General features: G+C 53.9%; 4 protein-coding genes across 4 annotated transcripts in view; 2 read left to right on the forward strand and 2 right to left on the reverse strand.

The window, feature by feature from the left end:
* Nucleotides 1-4,957: 4,957 nt before the first annotated feature.
* ENH_00049570 (DNA-directed RNA polymerases III, 39 kDa polypeptide, putative) lies at nt 4,958-7,800 on the reverse strand (the record flags this gene model as incomplete). The annotated part of the gene is made up of 9 exons (XM_013581181.1): nt 4,958-4,993; nt 5,141-5,281; nt 5,477-5,589; nt 5,795-5,879; nt 6,052-6,105; nt 6,341-6,507; nt 6,847-6,951; nt 7,194-7,275; nt 7,603-7,800. The coding sequence occupies 9 exons, from the start codon at nt 7,798-7,800 to the stop codon at nt 4,958-4,960; spliced, it is 981 nt and encodes a 326-aa protein (XP_013436635.1).
* A 2,367-nt stretch (nt 7,801-10,167) lies between these two features.
* ENH_00049580 (S-phase kinase-associated protein, putative) lies at nt 10,168-11,718 on the forward strand (the record flags this gene model as incomplete). Its single annotated transcript, XM_013581182.1, is given in 6 exon segments — nt 10,168-10,276; nt 10,455-10,594; nt 10,920-11,055; nt 11,352-11,496; nt 11,591; nt 11,595-11,718. Coding segments are annotated over 6 exon segments (655 nt in total), but the record flags the coding sequence as incomplete, so codon positions are not given.
* A 2,247-nt stretch (nt 11,719-13,965) lies between these two features.
* Nucleotides 13,966-18,336, forward strand: ENH_00049590 (hypothetical protein, conserved; the record flags this gene model as incomplete). The annotated part of the gene is made up of 10 exons (XM_013581183.1): nt 13,966-14,385; nt 14,838-14,998; nt 15,353-15,440; nt 15,744-16,012; nt 16,156-16,240; nt 16,317-16,396; nt 16,585-16,912; nt 17,296-17,405; nt 17,605-17,908; nt 18,040-18,336. The coding sequence occupies 10 exons, from the start codon at nt 13,966-13,968 to the stop codon at nt 18,334-18,336; spliced, it is 2,142 nt and encodes a 713-aa protein (XP_013436637.1).
* Nucleotides 18,337-19,472: 1,136 nt separating this feature from the next.
* Nucleotides 19,473-20,000, reverse strand: part of ENH_00049600 (acyltransferase domain containing protein, putative) — a gene marked incomplete at both ends in the record, with an annotated part of 2,660 nt that continues 2,132 nt past the window's right edge. Inside the window, one exon of the mRNA XM_013581184.1 lies at nt 19,473-19,596. Within this exon, the coding sequence (XP_013436638.1) occupies nt 19,473-19,596 (124 nt within the window). The remainder of the gene's footprint in view (nt 19,597-20,000) is intronic.

Genomic DNA, 20,000 nt, shown 5'->3' on the forward strand with positions numbered 1-20,000 from the left:
CACCAACTGCGCCCCACATGGTCCTGCCTCAAACTACCCTCGGAAAAACACTTATCGTCAGTACCAAAACAATCCAGCACAACAGCTGTTCACGCACAGTTCCCTTCCCGCCCTCCTCTGCTGATACCCTCGGAAACGAACTTCCTGTGAGCCGCGTCGGCATGAGCGCACTTGAGCATTCACTGCCACCTCTGTATCCCTTCTTCCCAACACCGCCGTCAAATGGTACCTTCGTGCACCAACTAGTTCTGCTTCTCGCATCTAACGAGGCTGCTAAAAATGCAGTAGGCATGATTGAAAGGAACATCGCGGGCATGCTGGCGATGGCGAGATGTTCGAATACTCGACAAAATTTGTTGACATGCGCTGTCTTTTCCAACAAGGCAATTGTCTTTCAGATCTGTCTTGTACCCCAAAAATCACTTACAGGCTGTCTCGGCAGACTCGGCATTACGGCCCATACGATGAGCATCTTGTAGATGGAAACATGCAAGAATTCACTGTGGACCTGTGCATGACGGGATAATGCACCTTCAACAATGAAACGGAAGCGATCACGCTGCGTCGCGTTCTTTTCCCCGTAGGTATAGCCGGCAGTGCACTGTCCAGATGTAGTAGCGACGCAAGCCATTGTGCAACGCAACTGTTTCAACGCACGCAGGCCAGCCGCTTGTGAGCAGAGAAGCATTCCTGCCTGTGTTCACGTTTCCGGAATTCATAATTGCCGTCAGAAATGAGAATTAGACCCCGCGCAACACGGTGTCTTTTACCACTGTCTTCTGTTGCGTGTCCATTGCCATCAACACAAACCGCTAGTTCGATGGGGTTTCGGCAGGCAAAGTGACTGACTTCGTTCAGGGCCAGTCATGCAGCGTTCCATCTTGAAGCAATACTCAGGTAAACATAAAGGCCGCGACAGTGGATGGCGACAATATCTTTCCTACTCTACGAGAAATAGGTATCATGTATTTGACATTGCTAAATCCATGTTGTATTACGGTATAGTTTGACCTCTCTTGCTCCAAAAGATTTTATCGTCCATCTCAAGTTGGAGCTGGTGCAAAAATTCTGACGTAATAAACACACTGTATACACTAGTTTAAGTCCGCAGAGTTCCATTTTGCTAAAGTGCAAAATCTGATTAGTCTCCACACAGGTTTGCTCCATGACTCTGCCAGAAGCCATTTGATAAGCTAGCTCTCACAGCCCCGCAAAAAGTGCCACTTCAAGCGACCTCCAATGTTGCCTTCATCAAGTTGCTGTGCGCTTGCAACAGTAGAATGTACAGAATGTGCAAATTCGCACCACACAAGCCAGCCTGTTGCGCGACATCAAATTCACGTCTAAGAAAAATCTGGATTCCCGTCACCACTCAAGCGACCTCCAATGTTGCCTTCGTCAAGTTGCTGTGCGCTTGCCACAGTAGAATGTGCAAATTCGCATCAGACAAGCCAGCCTGTTGCGCGACATCAAATTCACGTCTAAGAAAAATCTGGACTCCTGTCCACGCTTGTTGCCCTACTGAAATTAACCTCCAACTTCTGCTTGACTGATCTGATGCGAGCTCTTTTAGTGTTAATAGTCCAAAATGCAGGCGTCATTCTGCTGTGGGGATCAAAAGCGACGGCGATATAATGACTAGATTCTTCTTACTTGTCAATTCCGTGTATATCCACAACAAGAAATGCTTGTGTTTGCATGCTCTCTTTGTTCAGGTAAAGTGATTATGCTGCGAGCCTACAAGTTGTGCCTGGAGAGATAAATGAGGTCATGCATTTCTTTTATAAAACAGCAGAAGCGAAGTCGTTTCCAAGAACTGGAAGGTATCCAAAACCATTCTAGACTGAACACGGGGAGAAAAGATAAAAGCGCAAGTGGGATTGGCCACCAACACCACCACGTTGCATGAACAGCACGAACGCCACGCTCTTCCTGAGGTCTATAGCAACAAGCTAATAGAATAAAGCCGCATTTCCGCAAGAGTACCTCTCCCCCGCCACAAGCAGGACACAACAGACGTTCCAATCTTTAACTAATCCTATGAAAACGAAGACACGTGTACTCTTTCGGCCGGAAACGATGTTGCTTTTTGCTGCCCAGGCCGCTAGAGGGGGCGCACATTGTGTGGCGTACTGGGCCTTGATCAATCACAAGGAGGATCCTAAACGCTCACTTCTTTCTAAGAAAGTATCCGTTATTTATGTGGAATACTCAAGTTGTGATGCTGCTCCTGAGACAAACGTGTCTACTGTAAGCGGAGACTTACATGGTATTGTTCTTCGACGGGCAATGTAGGTTGCTGCGGTGTTCGATCTCCAATTCTCCTGTCGCCAGGGATCTTTTTATAGCCCTGTACAACAGCGTATCCGACAGCCATCACAGTGAATAGGACAAAGATGCTCGTGAAGATGAGCTGCCGCCTGTATGAAGAGGCTTGCGTTGTCCCATGCGTCATGATTGCCTCCTCCTGTGTAAGAAGTTCACTGTCGCCCTCACTCAAATGACTGTTTTGTCCACGGGAAACATCTGTTGCCACAGTAATGCTGAGAAGCAGGGCAAAAGTCCCAGTGAGCAGAAGAAATTGGCACATCTTCGCGGCTCTATCGAGATATCTTTCCAGCGAAAAGCCTTTGACATGAAGAGAAAATAGGTAACGTTGGGAGCTGTAATGTTTATCTGCCTAAACTCTGGTGATGTAGGCTGCCACTTACATGTCCTGAGCAATGACTGGTCTGCGCAGCGCTGGCTGCCAGACCTGGTGACCATCGCTCAGGGACACTCCGCTGTTTCAGCTTGATGGTTCTCCAGCATAAAAAAAGCTTAATTCATGCTTATGTTGATTTTCCTAGCTGCTAGCTTTTTCAAAACAGCAGAGCTCATGAATGTGGATGAATATCGGGCATTTCAGTCTCTAAGGCCGTCGGCTGCCTTGCCTTCCAGGGGTTTGTCTCGAACCTTACGTCCACCTTTTGCAGACAGCTCCCCAGTTGAGTTCAAATGTCAAATAATGGGAGAGAAGTGGAGACCCTACTGTGGTCCAGCGTCCTTCAGGTCAATAGCGTCGGTACAAAGCTGAGGAGTAGCCCCGCTCCCGTACAATCTGTTAACGTTTTGCGAACACCTCTCACAAGCGATGATCCCCTGAGTACCCTCAAACAAAACTGTATGTACACAATCGATATGGAATCTGATTGTAGGAGCATTTCTGTGAGGGCAGCGTCCCACAGGAACTCTCGGTCCTGTTCAAGAACCAGCACGCGAGGTGAACCAGTGGCATACCTGCGGGAGTTATTGGCAACAGCAAACTAACAGCGACAGGATTTATAGTATGCGCCGTTCTTGGAGTGTATGGGCCCTAGTAAAAAAGAAACATATGAAAACAAGCAAATGCTTGGTGTGTATGGGCCGTAGTAAATAAGAAACAAATGAAAACAAGCAAATTCTTGGGGTGTATAGGCCCAAGTAAATAAGAAATAAATGAAAACAGGCAAGGGAAGCGACGCAAAGTAAGATCCCCTTGGCGCTTCTTGGAGGCCAGCTACACAGAGGCAAACTTAGCGGAGGCGAAGACACCTAGCGCACTAATGAGCTGTACATGGCAGGAGTATTAACTTGTGAGAAAATTCATATCATCCCGCAGTTCAATACTAATGGACTGGACTATACATGGCAGGACTATTAACTCCTGAGTACACTCATATCATCCCGCCGTTCAGCTCAAAGCACGCCACGAAGTTCTGAACGGTGTTCATGGCGGTGTTGCAACAATGAACGTTCGCATTTAGACATGCCATTTCAATTAAGATACATAATTCATCTGAAGGCTGGCTATGGAAGGACTTGAATTGGACGTTGCGCGAGAGTAGGAAGGGGAAATAGACGAGAGAGACCGCGACTCGTTTCGAAATGTTATTCTCTTACGAGGCGGAGTGCCGAATCGCCTTCATGCCATCTTGGAATGGCAAAAACACTCAAAGAGATTCTTTTTGAGAGTCAGTGGTGAATATCTTGAGGGATTTCCCCAACTTTTGTTATTTTCGCATCAATTTGCCTTTTCATTCTACGAAATGAAATTATTGGTTCTATTTTATCGTGCGACCCGATTCCCACTTCTTCTTTTCCTAGCCTAGAGACTTACTTTCCCTATTGCGAGCCACTCCACGCAAAAAGCTGGTTCAACTGCAGGGTGAGCTCCGCCGTCGCATTCGAAAGGAAATGGACAAGTAACAGAACCCATATTCCGAACGGGAATGCTATATGAGTTAGAAACAAGTTGAATATGCGATAATTAGAATAACAGCTGCGTTTGAGTTGAAGCTGAGACAGTGCGTTCGGGAGGAACAAGATGTAATGTAATAGAAGACTAAGTCCATGAAATTGGCTAACTCCGCATTTGCAGACGGATCAAAAAAATGCACAGCTCCGCTGAGCACACCTGAACGTCTGCTGGAAGACAAGACCAAGGAGTGGCTAGAAATACTTTGAGAAAAGAACAATTAGCAAAGCACCGAAGATAGCAAGATGAGGGAAGTACAGAATCTGCATAGCAAAGCGCCTCCACAGTTGCCCAATCCGCCGTCCGAAGACGCTTTAAAACGCATAACAACGATACTGACGGCCAACACGCACGCACAGCACCACTAGAAGAAAAGGCTCAGCACCTCAGCCATGTAAGGCATCAACCGATTTCGCGGCATCCACAGTCCAGGGAATGTCTGGACAGTCGTCTACGGTGTCACCACCTTCGTCACACCTCTCCACTTGTGGAGGACTCGCGAGCCACTATTTCCTAGCACGAGGGTTTCCTCCTTCCGACGAAAACAAGGGCTACCAACAGCTGAGAGGGCGATAAGGGCTCCACGGAGGACTGCAGGGAGAATCTCCAGTACAAAATCACAAGCACTTGTCCTTCGAAACTTATCGCTAAGTCCTGGAGCCATCAGCTTCATTGCAAGGACTATATGCCTTGCTCTCCCTCGCCACGGACATCTACCTGCAGCCAGAAGCATACCAAGACGCAGCGTTCAAACCCGAACCGCACTGGAATCTATATTTGAGAAAAAAACATGAACGCAGCTGTTGCACATTCAGCTGCACACCCTGAGCCCAAGACGGCAAACCCTTGATACGGAACCCTTACATCCACGTCCAGTCCAAGCCAGTGCGAGAGGTAGGTGCAGTCTCTGGGGTTGACTTTGCCGTTTGCGCTGCAATCCCCCACGAGCGGACACCCGATGCAGGGAACAGTATCGAGAAGGTGCAGGTTTTCACTTTGATTCCACTGTGCGTACACCGCAACGCAGCAAAAACAAGTTTCTATGTGTGGGGCGGTGGTTCTCATCCTGGAGCACCCAGCAGCAACGAGCTGCTCAAAGGCCACCGCCCAATCAAGACTGTAGCAGCAACAGCACCAGGAGTGGCAGCAACAGCACCAGCAACAACAGTAGCAGCAACCGCACTACCAGCGCCAGCTTACAACAAATGTGGTCTCAGTTCCCGTGCGTATTCGCGCTACTTTGTCTTCGCACTCGAGCGTCGCTACCAGCTGTGATATGTCCTCCTCTGTGAACGCACTCCCGGCTACGTCACCTGAGGTGTACATAAACCGCAGGTTCTGAGGGTGCTCCCGGTTTGGTCACACAACAAGTTGCATTTGTAGCCCTTGTTATTCTGTCATTTGCTGTTGCTAAGTTTCCTTCTGCAGCAACAAGGGAGATGCAAAAGGCCTACAATGTGAAAAGCTGTGTGAATTAGGCCACAGTTCTAGCTTTCAGAATTGCGGGTTTAGAATTACCGCTGCTGCGCACGAAGGCCACGAGCGACGAGAATGTGGAGGACCTGGCGTTGCACAGAAACACTGCGAGGCGCTCTCGAAGTTGCTGCAAACGGCAAGACCCAAATGTGCAAGCAGCAGCCCTTTAGCGCCATATATCTTGGGTCTAGTTCCTTGTGTTTCCATGAAACAGGCCAGCAAGGCCTTTTCTCTGCTTGTTTTAATCCCGAGGGCTCCACCTTAAGCCCTCTTCCCCACCCCGTGGCCTACAGACGCACTTCGACAAGCTGTTCGTTGAATTCTCCATTCGTGTAGAATGAACCCCCTGCAATCTGCATGCGAAGCACCGCAGGAAACTGAGTCCCAGGACTCTTTCTTCTCTGCTCAAGCCCTATATCCTAGCCTCTTGCTTGAAGAGCCGGCTGCTGCAGTTTGCAGCGCCCAGCACTTAGCCGTGTGTGGGTCACCGTGCAGCAGTATCGCAAAACCTGCAAACCCTAAACCCTAAACTCTAAACCCTAGATCCTTAGCACTAAATAGGAGAACGGAAAGGCGTTTTCGCGGTACCTCTTTCGCTGGCTCCATGTGCGACAAGATGTACATTTTTCTGTTCTTAACGTGAATGCTCTTCACGGGCTTTATGAGCTGCAGGTTCTCGCAAAGATTTTTAACTCCTCTTTGAATAATGTGCGTCTGGAGTCCCGTGCTCTTTCGAATGTCAGCTGTCCAGACACCTGAATGCAAACCCTTCAGCCCCCAGCCTGGCCCTAAGAAAGCTTCAAGTGCCTCACAGTGGCCCCAAAAAGGGCGGTTCTCGCTCTTTCAGCGCAGCTAGCCAGCAGGCACTGTTGAAAAGAAGTGCCTAAACCCTAATCCCCAGCCTCCAGCCTGCATCCTAAGGTTAAACCCTAAACCCGCGCCCGAACTGCTCCCAAATCCCAAACCCCAAACCCCAGCGTGCACCCTGCGCCGCAGCCCTAGACTCCAAATCCTCGCCTGCATTCTGCACCTTAGGGCCACGCCCTAAACCCTAAACCCTAAACCCTAAACCCTAAACCCTAGGCCAGCTGTACCGGTGTTCCCTGCCAGCTCCACTGCGCAGTAAACTTTGTAGTCGAGCGCGTCCAGCTGCTTCAGCGCGGGGATGACGTTGGCCGGGCGGACGACGCAGCAAATGTCTGCAAACAACCCGGGCAGCAGCACTGAGGGTTTGCTGCTAAGGATCTGCTTTCTAAGGAAGGCGGGGTCACCTGCAGCAGCAGGGCTGCAGCGCTGCAGCGCAGGCGCAGCCTTCCCCCCTGCTGCGCTGCAGCATTTGCTGCGCGCGGGGCCGTCGAAACCTCAGCTGCACGAGCCCTGCACCCCAAACCCTAAACCCTAAACCCTAAACCCTAAACCCGAAACCCTCAGCCCCGCGTACTGTCGCCTTTCTTCCGGATCACCCCCGCCCTCGCTTCGTTGAGCCTGTTGAACACCGCGACGATCTTCTCCCGTGGCCAGCCCTGCAGCCCAAACCCTAAACCCCAGCCCAAACCCTAAACCCTTGCGGAACAAACCCTTTGCCCCTGGAGCTCACGCCGCACCCCTCTGCAGTCCAGGCCCCAAACGCTCGCAGCCCAGGCCCCAAACCCTTGCAGCACAAACCCTAAACCCCCAAACCCCAGCCCGTAGCCCCCTGCAGCCCAAGATCTAAGCCCCTGCAGCTCAAGCCCGAGGCCCCACAGCCCCAGCTCTAAACCCCAGCAGCAGCCCCAGCTGCTCCTAGCCGTGGCTCTTGACCCTCGAATTTAAACCCTCGGCCTCTGGACTTGGCAGGATTTAAAGCCCACCTGGTCTAGAAGCAGCTGCTGTGTCAACTCATTGTTGTTTCGCAGGCCCAAGTTGTACGCTGTGGAGAGGTCTTCGCCGCTTAAAGCTGAAGAGCCACGGGGGGCCCCCGCGGGGGCCCCCCTGGGGGTTTCTGCAGATGCGCGGGCCCCCTCATCTTTGGGTTCCCCTGCGGCGCTGCCTTCGCTTGGGGCCGACATGCGGGACCCTGGCCCTAAACCCTAGAGGGCCCTGAACCATAGACCCCAAACCCTAAACCCTAGTCCCTAAGCCCTAACTTATGCTCCAGAGAAGCCTCAGGCGTGCACCAGAAGGCCAGTGGCTTTGGCTCGCACTGCCGCTGCTGCTATATAGCCTCGATGCAGCTCTGCTGCTGCTGCAGCAACTCCATCGAGGCCGCAGCTAGCGCAGTTCCAGCCTTAGATGCCCAAAAAGTAGCACAAAATTCAGTAGTTCATACGGCATGCAGTGCTTGATAGGGCTAAAAATAACTACAATTTAATGCGCAGCAGCATTAAGTGTCTGCTCACTGCCCCGTCCAGCCCCAGTCTGTGCTTGATGTCCCGCCTGAACATGCAGGATCTCACGCTAGAAAGAATTAGCTTCTCTTTACCTCTATACGAGCTTCTAATATATTATGAAATCTTCGAAATTAACCAATCTGCAGCCGCAGCCAGCAGCGCCTACAAAACCCGTTGTTTCTCACGCTGCACAGCAGCAGCAGAGCTGCTGCAGTGTTGCAAGACTTCTCTCTGGGCCTCCAGAGCTCACTGGGGATTCCCCCAGGGCCCCAGTAACAACAGCTAAGCATTAGTTTATGTGTTTAGCTACAAATTTAAAGCTCAAATTGCTGCTGTTCTAAAAATCCAAGCCCAGTTGGCTTCGGGCAGTCGGCTCTGCTGGCCAGAGCCTGCGCGGCTTCGGCTGCGGCGGCAGCGGAAGTGGCTGTTTGGTTAACAGCGCAGCAGCAGCTGCTACGGGTCCCTCAGCTTCGTTTATCTGAGACCTGCTGCTGCTGCTGCTGCAGGGACGGGGTAGCTGCTTATCTCCTGCTGCTGCGCTGCAGTGCAGCGCAGCAGAAGATGAGGAGCAAAGCCCCGATACAGCGGCCCCGTTCATGCAGCCGTTGCTCTTTCTGGGCCCCCCCCAAAGTGAAGGCAGCTGGAAGAGCGGCAGCAGAAAGCTCAGCCGCTGCTGCGGGCTGTAGTGCTTCAAAGTCTGTTAGCTGCAGCGCAGCAGCAGCACGGGGAACTGCTTTCGAATTAAAAAGAAGTACGAGACACCCCCGCAGCTGCTTGAGCACTCTAAGCACTAGCTTGCATGCGCTGAAGAGCTTTAAATGCAGAACTTTGTTGGTGCTGCCTGTAAAGACTCAAAAATGCCGGGGGGTCTGAGCCCGAGAGCCGCGCTGCCGTCTCGCCTCAACGACTTAAGGGACCTCTCGCCAGCAGCAAAAACTCAAAACTAGTTATGTTACTTCCCTGGCCTCTCTTTATTTACTAGTGTTGCTGCATTAGTGGCATGTTGCTTGCAAAACTACCCCGAAATGGCCCTCCAGCTTCGACTCAGTGCAGTGAAGAACTCTTAAGGGGCCCCGATCTGGCCCAGAGCGCCGCTAGAAGGCGTGCAGGATACATAGCGTCTAAGGCTATTAACAGCTGCTTCGGCTGCTGCCTTCTACCAGTGAACACACAGGATCAACGGGGGTGAAGGGCGTGAATCCTCGCAAGGCAAGCGGCCTTCTAGCTCCCATCTCTAGCTAGAGGACGTGAAAAAAGTAATAAAATCCTTACTATGTCCTATGCGGGAGCTCAGTGGCTGTGGAATTCAGAGTGGACGCACATCGGCAGCGCCACTGCAGCAACCTCACGCAGCCCTCCAACGCCCGACGCCTCTTAAGACAGAAGCCTTGTCCCCAAATTAGAAGCTGCTAGATGGAAAATACCATTTTCATTTGCTTTTTAAGGCGCTGCTCTCAAGGGGCCATGGCTTTGCGCTGGGAGGCAGTGAGGCTGGCCAATAAGCCGTGTAGGGGGCCAGACAAACCCGGCTGGCTGCACAGGGCAAAATGGTCTGGCTATCTGTTTTGAAGAGAGTGCTTGAAGGCTTTATAAGAATTTATTTGACGTTTTGTTCCGTAAAAGGTCACAAACGGATCCCAAAACTCACAGACAGTCCGTTGTGCTATCTGAACAGCAGCGGCTGGCGCCAGCCAGCCATTCACAGACACCGGCGCTGCTGCGGCTACCCAGCTTGAGTTTCGATTTCCTTGTTTGGGCCTGTTATGTGTATTCTTAATATTGATTTTTACTTGCCCGCACTTCTTGCCAATCTAAAGCTTCCGGCTGGCACGTGCTTACCCGCCGAGCCGCGTTGCATGCCGTAGGCTTCGCTGATACAACCACTGCTGCTGCTCCTGCTGCTGCTGCAGCTGCTGCTGCTGCTGCTCAAGGAGTTCTGCTTTTAAATTTGGTCTTTTGGGGCCTCCACAGACGCCTGGAGCCTTGATCCGGGGCAGCTGAGACCTCGCAGCGAACGTTTCCGCCGAGCTTCCCGCGTGGTTTGCAATGGAAACTGAGTCGAGGTTTGTGGTGTTGGTCTCCAGCGACGGCGAGGAGTTCAAAGTCCCCAGAGATGTCGCTTCTGCCTCTTTGCTGGTGAAGTCCATGACTGAAGGTAAGCGGAGCTTCAGCAGCAGCTGGCAGCAGCAGCAGCAGCAGCAGCAAACGGGCGCGTGCGCCCGCGCGGGCTCGCTGCTGCAGCAGGGGCCCCCGCGCGGCTCGGAGCTTCGGGGATGCGCAGGGATGAGGGTTTAGGGTTTAGGGTTTAGGGTTTGGGGTTTGTTTTTGAACAGATGGAGACGAAACCGACGTGGTTCCACTCCCCAAAGTCAGCAGCGCCATTCTCAAAAAGGTCGTCGAGTACTGCACCCACCACCACGACAACCCCCCGGAGGACATCCCCACCCCGCTGAAGACCAGCAACTTGGCGGAGGTTCGCTAGGGTTTAGGGTTTAGGGTTTAGGGTTTAGGGTTTGGCAGGGTTGAGGCCCTTCCGTGCAGGGTCCGGCGCGGAGCTTAGGCTGGGATTCAGGCATTAGGGTTTAGGGTTTAGGGTTTAGGTTAAGGGTTTAGACCCGGACTTCTCTGCCCCTTCTCTCACGAACTCCTGTGGACGAGGTAGTGCCAGCCCGTAGTGCACTTCTAATGCAGTTAATAAAACAATTTATTTATTTTATTTATCCTATTTATTTATTTGTTTGTTTGTTTTTCATTTTAATTATTTTTTCATTTATTTCCTATTTTTGAGTTTCTTTCAGGTTGTTTCTGAATTCGACTTCAACTTTGTCAACGTGGAACAGACGGTGCTTTTTGATTTGCTGCTGGCAGCAGACTACTTGAACATTCCCTCTTTGCTGCTGCTCACCTCGGCTAAGGTGGCTTCTATGATCAAGGGTCAGCTGCTGCTGCTGCTGCTGCTCGATCTGCTGCTGCTGGAGTTGCTGCTGCTGCTGTTTCAGCTGCTGCGACAGGCCTTGCTGCTGGTGTTACATCCACTGCTGCAGTTTCTTCTTCGCTTGCGGGTGCATCTGGCGGTGTACGAATGTGCACTGCAGCCGTCGCAGCAGCAGCAGCAGCAGCAGCAGCAGCAGCCGCTGCTGTTGCCTTTGCTGCTGCTGCTGTGGCTGTGGCTGCCTGGGATAGGCCGCAGCAGCAGCATGAATGTGCTGTCTGTTGAGGTGTATGTACAGGCAGAAGCCCGGAGGAAATTCGCAGGGAGTTTAATATCGTCAATGACTTCACCCCAGAGGAAGAGGCTCAGGCAAGCGCTGCTGCTGCTGCTGCGGCTGCTGCTGCTGCTGCTGCTGCTGCTGCTGCTGCTGGACTTGTTTGCGGGTACTTTAGTGTTTAAATGGTGTACGGCTTGCGATTCAGGGTTTAGGGTTTAGGGTTTAAGGTGGCTAGTGTCTGTCTTTTGTTTCCATTGCAGATAAGGGAGGAAAACCGCTGGTGCGAAGATGCTTGAATGCGCGGACCTGCTGCTGCAGCAAAGAAGCGCAGCAGCAACAGCAGCAACTCGGCAGCAGCAGCGAAGCAGCAGCACTTTGTGCAGAGTGAACACTGCGCTCACATTCTTTGCAGTTCTCTTTGCTTTGCAGCAGACAGGAGCAGCAGGGCCCGTCTGGCTGCAGCTCCTTGGGGGGCCCCTCCACCCTGTAGCGAATTTGGAGCGCACTTACGGGAAAGTAGCCCCTTAAGGGGCCCCCGGGGCCCCACTCTGAGTACTGGGGGCCCCCGGGGGCCCCCTACTCAGTGCAGTGTCACCTCACATCTCTTCATTGAGTTCAGGGTCACCTGATATCCCTTTACCGAGTTCGGGGCCACCGGGGGGCCCCCGCAAAGTGCAGGGTCACCCGGGGGCCCCGCAAAGTGGAGGGTCACCTGGGGGCCCCCTTGGGGCCCCACTAAGTGCAGGGCCTTTGGGGCCCCCTTTTAGGTACAGGGTCACCTGGGGGCCCCCTTGTGGGTACAGCTTCACCGGGGGGCCCCCTTGTGGGTACAGCGTCACCGGGGGGCCCCCTTGTGGTGCAGGGCCCCTTGGGGGCCCGAACTGAGGGTCAAAGGGGGGCCCCTTATTATGTCCTTGGCCACTTGGGGGCCCCTTGCTGACTTTAAAGGGTTACGTGGGGGCCCCCTGCTCAGTAAGAGACGTCAAGGGGTCCCTTAAAGCTTGCGCTTTTGGGGGGCCCCACGCGGAAGGTTTTTATAATGCTTTGAGCAGCAGCAGTCCAGAGATACGTCTTAGTCTTAGAAAGTCACTTAGGTGTATGTACGCCCCAGCGATCCAGCCCTGCTGCAGCAGCAGCGGTGCTGCAGCCGCTGCAGCAGCGCAGCTGCTGCAGCAGAGCTTGAGCAGCTGCAGCAGCTGTAGCGCTCTTACGTGAGTACGCCGCGTGAGCGCCTTGGATGCCCGCTCCACCGTGATGCAGCAGCAGCAGCAGCAGCTGCTGCTGCTGCTGCTGCTGCTGTAGATTCATCGCTCTGCCAAACAGCAGCAGCATTGCGTAGGCCACAGGGCCCTCAAGCGGCCGCTTTGTCGCGCTCACGGACGCTGGAGGCCAGATATCGCTTGTGCCTGTTACGAATATAGAAATATATATATGTGTATATGTTTATATACATATATATATATATAATATACATATATATATATATATAAGTATGTATATTGTATACATATTCTATGTGTGCATATTTAATGTGTTTATATACATATACATATATGTATGCACATTGTATGCATTCCATATGCATATATTTACATTTAAATATTTAGAAATGCATATATGCCTTAGTGCGCATGTGTGCAATAGATATGCGCGCAGCACTGCAGCCAGGAGCACTTCAATGTTAAGCAACGCGAGAAAGTGCGAGGGCCTGCGTGCTGTAGGCCTACAGCAGCAGCAGCGAAAGCAGCAGCAGCAGCGAAAGCAGCAGCAGCAGCGAAAGCAGCAGCAGCAGCGAAAGCAGCAGCAGCAGCAGCAGCACAGAACGGCAGCAGCCAAGCTGGACTGTTGCTCGTATTTGAATGGCCTTGGAGGGGCCCTCCAGAGGACTCCCAGGGCTCTCCAGTTGCGGCTTTGAGCGGCTCTGTGTTGCTTGGATAGGGTTTATGTGTAGGGTTTATCTCTAGGGTTTATCTTTGGGGTTTCCTCTAGGGCTTAGGGTTCGAGGGTTTGGAACGAGCTTGCTGCTGTGGGCCAAGACCTTAGGGCCTAGGGACGAGGATTTGCCTCGAAGGGATAAGTTCTTGAAAAGGGTTTCTAACACCTACTGGCGAGGGTTTTGCGCCTAGGGTTTAGGGTTTATGGCTGCAGACAGTCCGGGGCCCTCCAGGGGCCCCCCGAACTGGCTTAGGGGCCCCCCTTAAGGACTTCGAGCGGATGCAGAGCAATATTCAACAGCTTGCCAATAATTCAGAATTAATTTCGTTTTTCTCAATTAGGTTTTAGGGTTAAGGGCCAAGATCAATCCTTTGGTGGTTTGTTCTCGCTGGCGGCTGCGGGCCCCCTGGGGCCCCCATGAGGGTTTGAGGCCCTGCACACCTTGAGGGTTTAGGGTTTAGGGTTTGAAGCTCATTCTTGAGGGTTTATGCTCTAGGGTCTAGGGGTCTTGGGCGTGCTGCTACAGCCGTGGCAGCCTCTTCTATTTCCTGCATCCCTGTACGGGTTAACCTTGAGAGCAGGAGCAGCAGCAGCAACGGCTGCTGCTGCTCCTGCTGCCACATCTCTTGCCTGCTGCTGCAGCAGGCTGGTGCGCCCTTCATAGTTCTTGCAGTCGTTGGCTGGCTTCTCCTCCAGCGAAATGCTGCGCGCACGACTGCTGCAGCAGCAGCAGCCAGTGCTGCTGCTGCAGCAACAGCGGAAGCTGGCACCTCGCATCTCGTTTGCTGCAGCAGGAGCAGCGGAAGCAGCAACAGCAGCACGAGCGCCTTCACGGCCTCCAGCTCCAGCAGCAGCACGAGGATTAGCTTCAGCAGCAGCAGCGGCAGCAGCAGCCGCCCCTGCTGCTGCTCCTCCTGTTTCTGTGGGGCCAGTGCTGAGGGCTGCAGCTCTTCGCCGGCCGGCGTTGCTGTCCTGGCCTTGGCAGCAGCACAGCAGCAGCAGCAGCACTTGCTGCTGCTGCTGCTGCAGCAGAAGAGGCATGGTGACTAGCAGGGCTCAGCTGCTGCTGGACCTTCCCAAATCTGAGGGAGATGACTTTCTCAAAAAGTGCGAGGAGGTGGTGAGGCCCTATCTAGCTGGCGAGCTGGTTATCTGTCTATCTATCTAGCTAGCTAGCTAGCTAGCTGGCTAGCTGGCTAGCTAGCTAGCTAGCATTTATCTAGCCATGTAGCTACCTAGCTAGCTACCGAGTCAGCTAGCTGACTGGCTAGCTGGCTGCGTGGCTAGCTACTTCGCTGCGATGCAGCCAGCCAGCTGGTCGGCTAGCTGGCTGAACGGCTAGTTATCCAGCTAGCTCGCTGGCCAACTATCCAGGTGGCCAGTTAGCTAGCTAGCTGGTTAGCTAGCTAGCTAGCTATGCTTGCAGGGTGCCTGTTCCTGCCGACCTTGCTGCTGCTGCTGCTGCAGATTAGTGCGGCAGCTTCGGAGTGGTTTGCTGTGGAGAGGGGTGTGCTGCTGCTTCTGCAACTGCTGCAGCAGCTGCTCCTGCCGTTTCTGCTGCTGCTGCTGCAGGCTGCAGCGCCAGCTCCTGCTGCAGGGCAGTGGGGCCTCTTGTCTTCCGTGATGCATGCGAAAGGAGGAACTTTATATCCGCTGCAGCTTTTGCTGCTGCTGCGGCTGTTTGCTGCTGCACCCTTTGCTGATGAAGCCCTTCTGGCCGCCGTGGCAGCTCGGTAAGATTTGAACTAAATAAATAAATAAATTAAATAAATAAATAAATAAATAAATAAATAGAACAATAAATGTAATAAATTGGATAAATAGCGGCTTTTCTGGCTTTCGTTTGAGCGATTTCCCACATAGAAGAAGACATGCAGAAATGTGCAAAGTTGCAAATTCTGAAATTCTTTTTGCACATTTGTGGCTCCTGTCCATAAATGCGGCTTCCAGCAGGTCTAATAGTTTTATTTTTGCTGCTTACGGATTTAAATGCATAAATATAAACATTTATTTGGGTTTTAATGCATATTTACAAAGTTTGCACTTGCTTTCTGCTGCTGCTGCTCGCTGCTCTTTTTGCTGCTCAGGGCGGAAGACCTTATTGCTGCAGCAGCACCGTCCAGGGCGGTGGAGCTGCTGAGCCTTTTTGCAGCTTTAGGCTTCACTCACCCTCTTGTGGGTTTTGCTGCTGCTGCTCTTGCTGCTGCCTCCTTTGCTGCTGCCGCCTCCTTTGCTGCTGCTGCCTGCCTTTGCTGCAGCACGCCTTTGCTGCTGCTGGCCCCTTCTGCTGGCGTCCCTTTTGCTGCGGTCACATTTGGCTACTGACCATTTTTGCTGTTGTGCTGCGGCTCGTGCGCCGCTGCTGCTCACGTGTTTCTGCTGCTGCTGTGCTGCTGTTGCTGCTGGTCTGTTGCTGCTTTGAATGGCGGGCTAATGTATCGCTGCTGCTGCTGGTGTTTCGCTGCTGCTGCCGCGCAGGTGCAGCAGCCGCTGCAGCAGCGCCTGCTGCAGGTGCTGCACTTGTTGGAGAGTCACCACTTGCCCTCAGCTTTGAACAGCCTTTCTCTGCTGCATATATTTGTCAGTTCGTCTGGAAGTCAAGAGATGCAAAAAGAAAAAAGCCAGAAGCAAGCAGCAAACGACAGCAGCAGCAAGCAGCAGCTGCTGCTTGTCGATGGCCTCGCCACACAGGCAGCCCTGCTGTGCGCAGCAGCAGCACAGAACAGCACAGCCACAACGCTTTTCAGGTAAGCCAGATTATCTGTCTTTGCTGCAGCAGCAGCAGCAACAGCAGCAACAGCTACAACAGCAGCAGCAAAAACAGCAGCAACGGCAGCATGAACAGCAGCAGCAGCAGCAGCAGCAGCATTTTTGCGTGTTACTGTTGCAGCTGCGTGGAGGCCCTCAGCCGACTGCGACACCGGCAGGAGGATTTGCTAGCCCTTTTCACGAAACGACTTGAGGCTGGATTTGAGGTAAACCCCAAACCCTAAACCCTAAACCCTAGAAAGGGGTCTTTCATCCAGAGGCTGTTGCTGTGGCTGCGCGCAGTCGCTGACCCTCAAAGACTTGCTGCTAGCTGCTGCTGCTGCTGAGCGCTACGGGCTGAAGGACTGTGCAGAGGCTCTCCAGTGAGTTGCTGCTGCTATCGTTTGCTGCTGCTGTTGTGTCTTTAAAGAAGTTATTTGTTGCATCAAATATAAAACTTAAGTCAAAACTGAGACAGCAATTACAGACAGACGCGAAGGGTCCGCGGCTCTGATCGAGCAAAGTGTAGCGTCTTCTGCTGCTGCTGCTGTTGCTGCTGTTGCTGCTGCAGTGAGGAGCTGCTCCGGCGAGCGCCAGACGCCTGCAGCAGCTGGGAGGGCCTTGGTAGGCTCTTGCACCTTCAGCACAAGTTCAGGTCAGAGGCAGCAGCAGCAGCAGCAACAGCAGCAGCAACAGAAGCAGCAGCAGCAGCAGCAGCAGCAACACTCAGCGCTGCTGTTGTGCTGTCTGAAGCCACTGCTGGCGCACCATTCTATGCAGCAAACGCACCAGACGCAAGCGCAAGAACAACAGTATCGCTGCTGGTGTTCCTGGGAGCAGCAGCAGCAGCAACAGCGGCAGCAACCGCAGCAGCAACAGCAGCAGAAGCATGCTTTCCAGTGTGCATCTGTCTTTGCTGCTTCCTGTCGAAGGCTGCGCAGTGATGCACTGCTAGGAGAGTGTCTAGCTGGCGCTGAGGGTCTGTTGGGGTGTACGTACACTTCAAAGCATCTGCCGAAAATAGCTCTGCTGCTGGCGATGTTGGCACCAGAAAATATGAAGCTCTTAGTGAGTTGCTGCTGCTGCCTTTGCTGCAGCTGTTGCTGCTGTTGCCGCTGCTGCTGTTGCTGCTGCTGAGCCGAGTTTTTTCTCGCGTTGTCCTTGCACGCGACTCGAGCTGGAGCAGAGTCGCTTGCTGCTACAGCTGCTGCTGCCGCTGCTGCTGCTGCTGCTGCTGCTGCTGCTTGCATCTGACTTTTTACATCTGAATCTTCTGCTTCAGGGAGCGCTGCTGCTGTCTCCGCACCTGTTGGCTGCGCTGCCGTCGCTGCCGAGCAGCAGCATCTGCGACTTTGCGCATGCAGCAGCGCTTTGTGTCTTTCAACTAATGCGGTAGGCTGCTGATTCTGCTGCTGCTTTTGCGACTTCGAGTCCTGCTGCTGCCGCAACAGCGGCTGCTGCTGCAGCTCTCTGTGGTGCTGCTCCTGTGCCTTGGCAGCTGAGGCAGCAGCAGCTGCTGCTGCTGATGATAGAAATGTTGCATGCTGTTGTTCCAGTCTTTCTCGCTTCCTCGTGCGGTCTGGCTGCGCAGCAACGAGGGGGTAGAGGCGCCGCTGCAGCAGCAGCTGCTGCGGCAGCTCAATGCAGCAGTGTTGCTGCTGTCTCATGTGCAGCAGCGCCTCTCGCTGCAGCAGCGAGAGACACTAAAGGAAATTTGTTTCTTCCTCTCTGCCGTTTCCGCGGACTCTGCTGCTGCTGCTGCTGCCGCTCCTGCTGCAGCAGCGATCTCAGAGGAGACAAAGGCATTTGCTGCTGCTGCTGCTCTGGCGCCGGCAGAGGGGCCCCTGCCGCGGGGCCCCCCCAGCCTGGACTACAGCCAGCTGGAGCTCAAGAGCGTAAGGCAGCTGGCGGCCTTTGGGGCTGCATGCGCTCAGTTTGCATGCATTTGCATGCATGCAAAGCGCATGCATGCATGCATGCATGCATGCAGCGCCTCCAGGTCTTCTGCTGCTGCATGCATGCGCAGGTCCTCTCAAGGAAGCTCCTGGTCGCAGCAGAGGGAGGGGAAGAAGTGGCGCTGCACCACGCAGGCGTGCACGAGGTGTACGTACAGCTCAACCCGCAGCAGCAGCAGCAGCAGCAGCAGCAGCAAGAGCAGCTGCAACGGCAGCAGGCGTCGTGTGAGGACTTGGAAGCGCTGCTTCCAGGGATCGCGCTGCTGCAGCAAGCCCCAAGCCTGACAGCAGCAGAGAGCTTCTCTGTTGCGTGTGTCGCTTCTGCTGCAAGTCCTCCTCTGCAGCACCGCCTTTGCCTTTTGGCTTAGTGCTGCTGGTTTCTCCTTTTGCTGCTGCGGCTGCCTGCTCCTGCCGCTGCTTGCTGCTGTGGCTGCTTGCTGCTGCTGCCCGTTCACCAGCCTAGCCAGCGAAGCCAACTGTAGCAGCACCCGCTGCTGCTGCAGCAGCTCCGCAGCAGCTAAGCAGCAGCAGTGCTGCCGCTGCTGCTGCAGCACCGCTGCTGTAGCTGCAGCACAGCAGCAGCAGTGCGGGGAGACCCCCAACAAGCGCAGCCACTGTCAATACATTAGAGCACTTGTGCACTGCTTTCTGTAGACTACGGCGCTGTGGGGCGCGACCCCACAGGCCGCAACAAACTCTTAATTAAGTGCATGCATGCACGCATGCATGCATGCATGCATGCATGCATGCATGCATGCATTTAATGAAGCCCTAGTGGCCTCTACCATAAGCTGCGCCTAAAGCCACGGCTTCTGCTGCAGCTCTAGAAGCCAAGCGCCCCTGGCTGTTGCGGCTCTTTCGCTGCAAGACTGAAGCTGAAGGCAGTGACGAAGACCCCCCGCAGCTCACGCTGCCCTAAACCCTAAACCCTAAACCCTAAACCCTAGGTCTCAGCGGGCCGCAACAGTTCTGGGGTGCCCCTGCGCGCCCAAACGCACACGTGCATGCAGCTACAACGCATGCAAAGCGCATGCAGCAAAAGCTTGGGGGCCCCCAGCTGGGGCCCCCAGCTGGGGCCCCCAGCTGGGGCCCCCAGCTGGGGCCCCCCAATGGGGCCCCCCAATGGGGCCCCCAGCTGGGGCCCCCAGCTGGGGCCCCCAAAGCGCCAAAGAGACAAAGAAAAGGGCCTCTAATGAGGCAACTTTGCTGCGCCAAGGCGCAGCAGCTGCAAACCAAGATTTCCGAATACCAAAGCAGCAGCAGCCGCAGCAGCAACGCGTGCCGCTACAGCTGCTGCAACGCACCGCCAAGCACCAGCAGCTGCGCCAGGCGCTGCTGCAGCTGCTGCAGCGCGAGGCCAAACAGCAGCAGCTGCAGCAAGCACCGCTGCAGCTGCTGCAACGCGCCGCCATGCACCAGCAAGCCAGGAGCTCGCCAGCAGCTAGCGCCTGCTGGCTAGCCATGCAGCAGCAGCCGCAGCAGCTAGCCAGGAACTTGCCAGCAGCTAGCTGCGCTTCTTCTCCTGCTGCAGTTCTGCTTCTGTGGGGCCCCGCAGCAAAAGTTCTGTAAACTGTTTTCTTGTGACCTGGTTGCCATCCCAGGTGTCTGGACACCTCTCGTCGCTAAACCTGAAGCACAGCAGCACATCTGAACTTCATCTGCTGCAGCTGCAGCACAAGCCAAAGCCAACAGCGGCTGCAGCAGCAGCAATCGCAGCAGCAGCAGCACGTGCTGCTGCCGACGAGTTGCACGTGCTGCTGCCGACGAGCTGCACGCAGCTCAACGGCTCCTGTCCTTCATAATACCTCTGGCTATTTTTGCAGAGCGAGGAATAAAAGCTGCTGCTTCTACTGCTGCTCCCAGTGCTGCTGCTGCTTCTGCCATAACTGTTCTTGCTGCTGCTGCTACCGCTGTTACTACTGCTTCCCTTGCAACTGTTTTTAATGCTGCTGCTTCTCGTACTACCAAATGCTGTCGCTGCTGCTGCTCGTGCTAATTCTGCTGCTGCTGCGAACGCTATTTTGCTGCTTTT

The sequence above is a fragment of the Eimeria necatrix genome, genomic scaffold, assembly GCF_000499385.1.
Source record: "Eimeria necatrix Houghton genomic scaffold, Enh_scaff38, whole genome shotgun sequence".
Taxonomy (NCBI): Eukaryota; Apicomplexa; class Conoidasida; order Eucoccidiorida; family Eimeriidae; genus Eimeria; species Eimeria necatrix.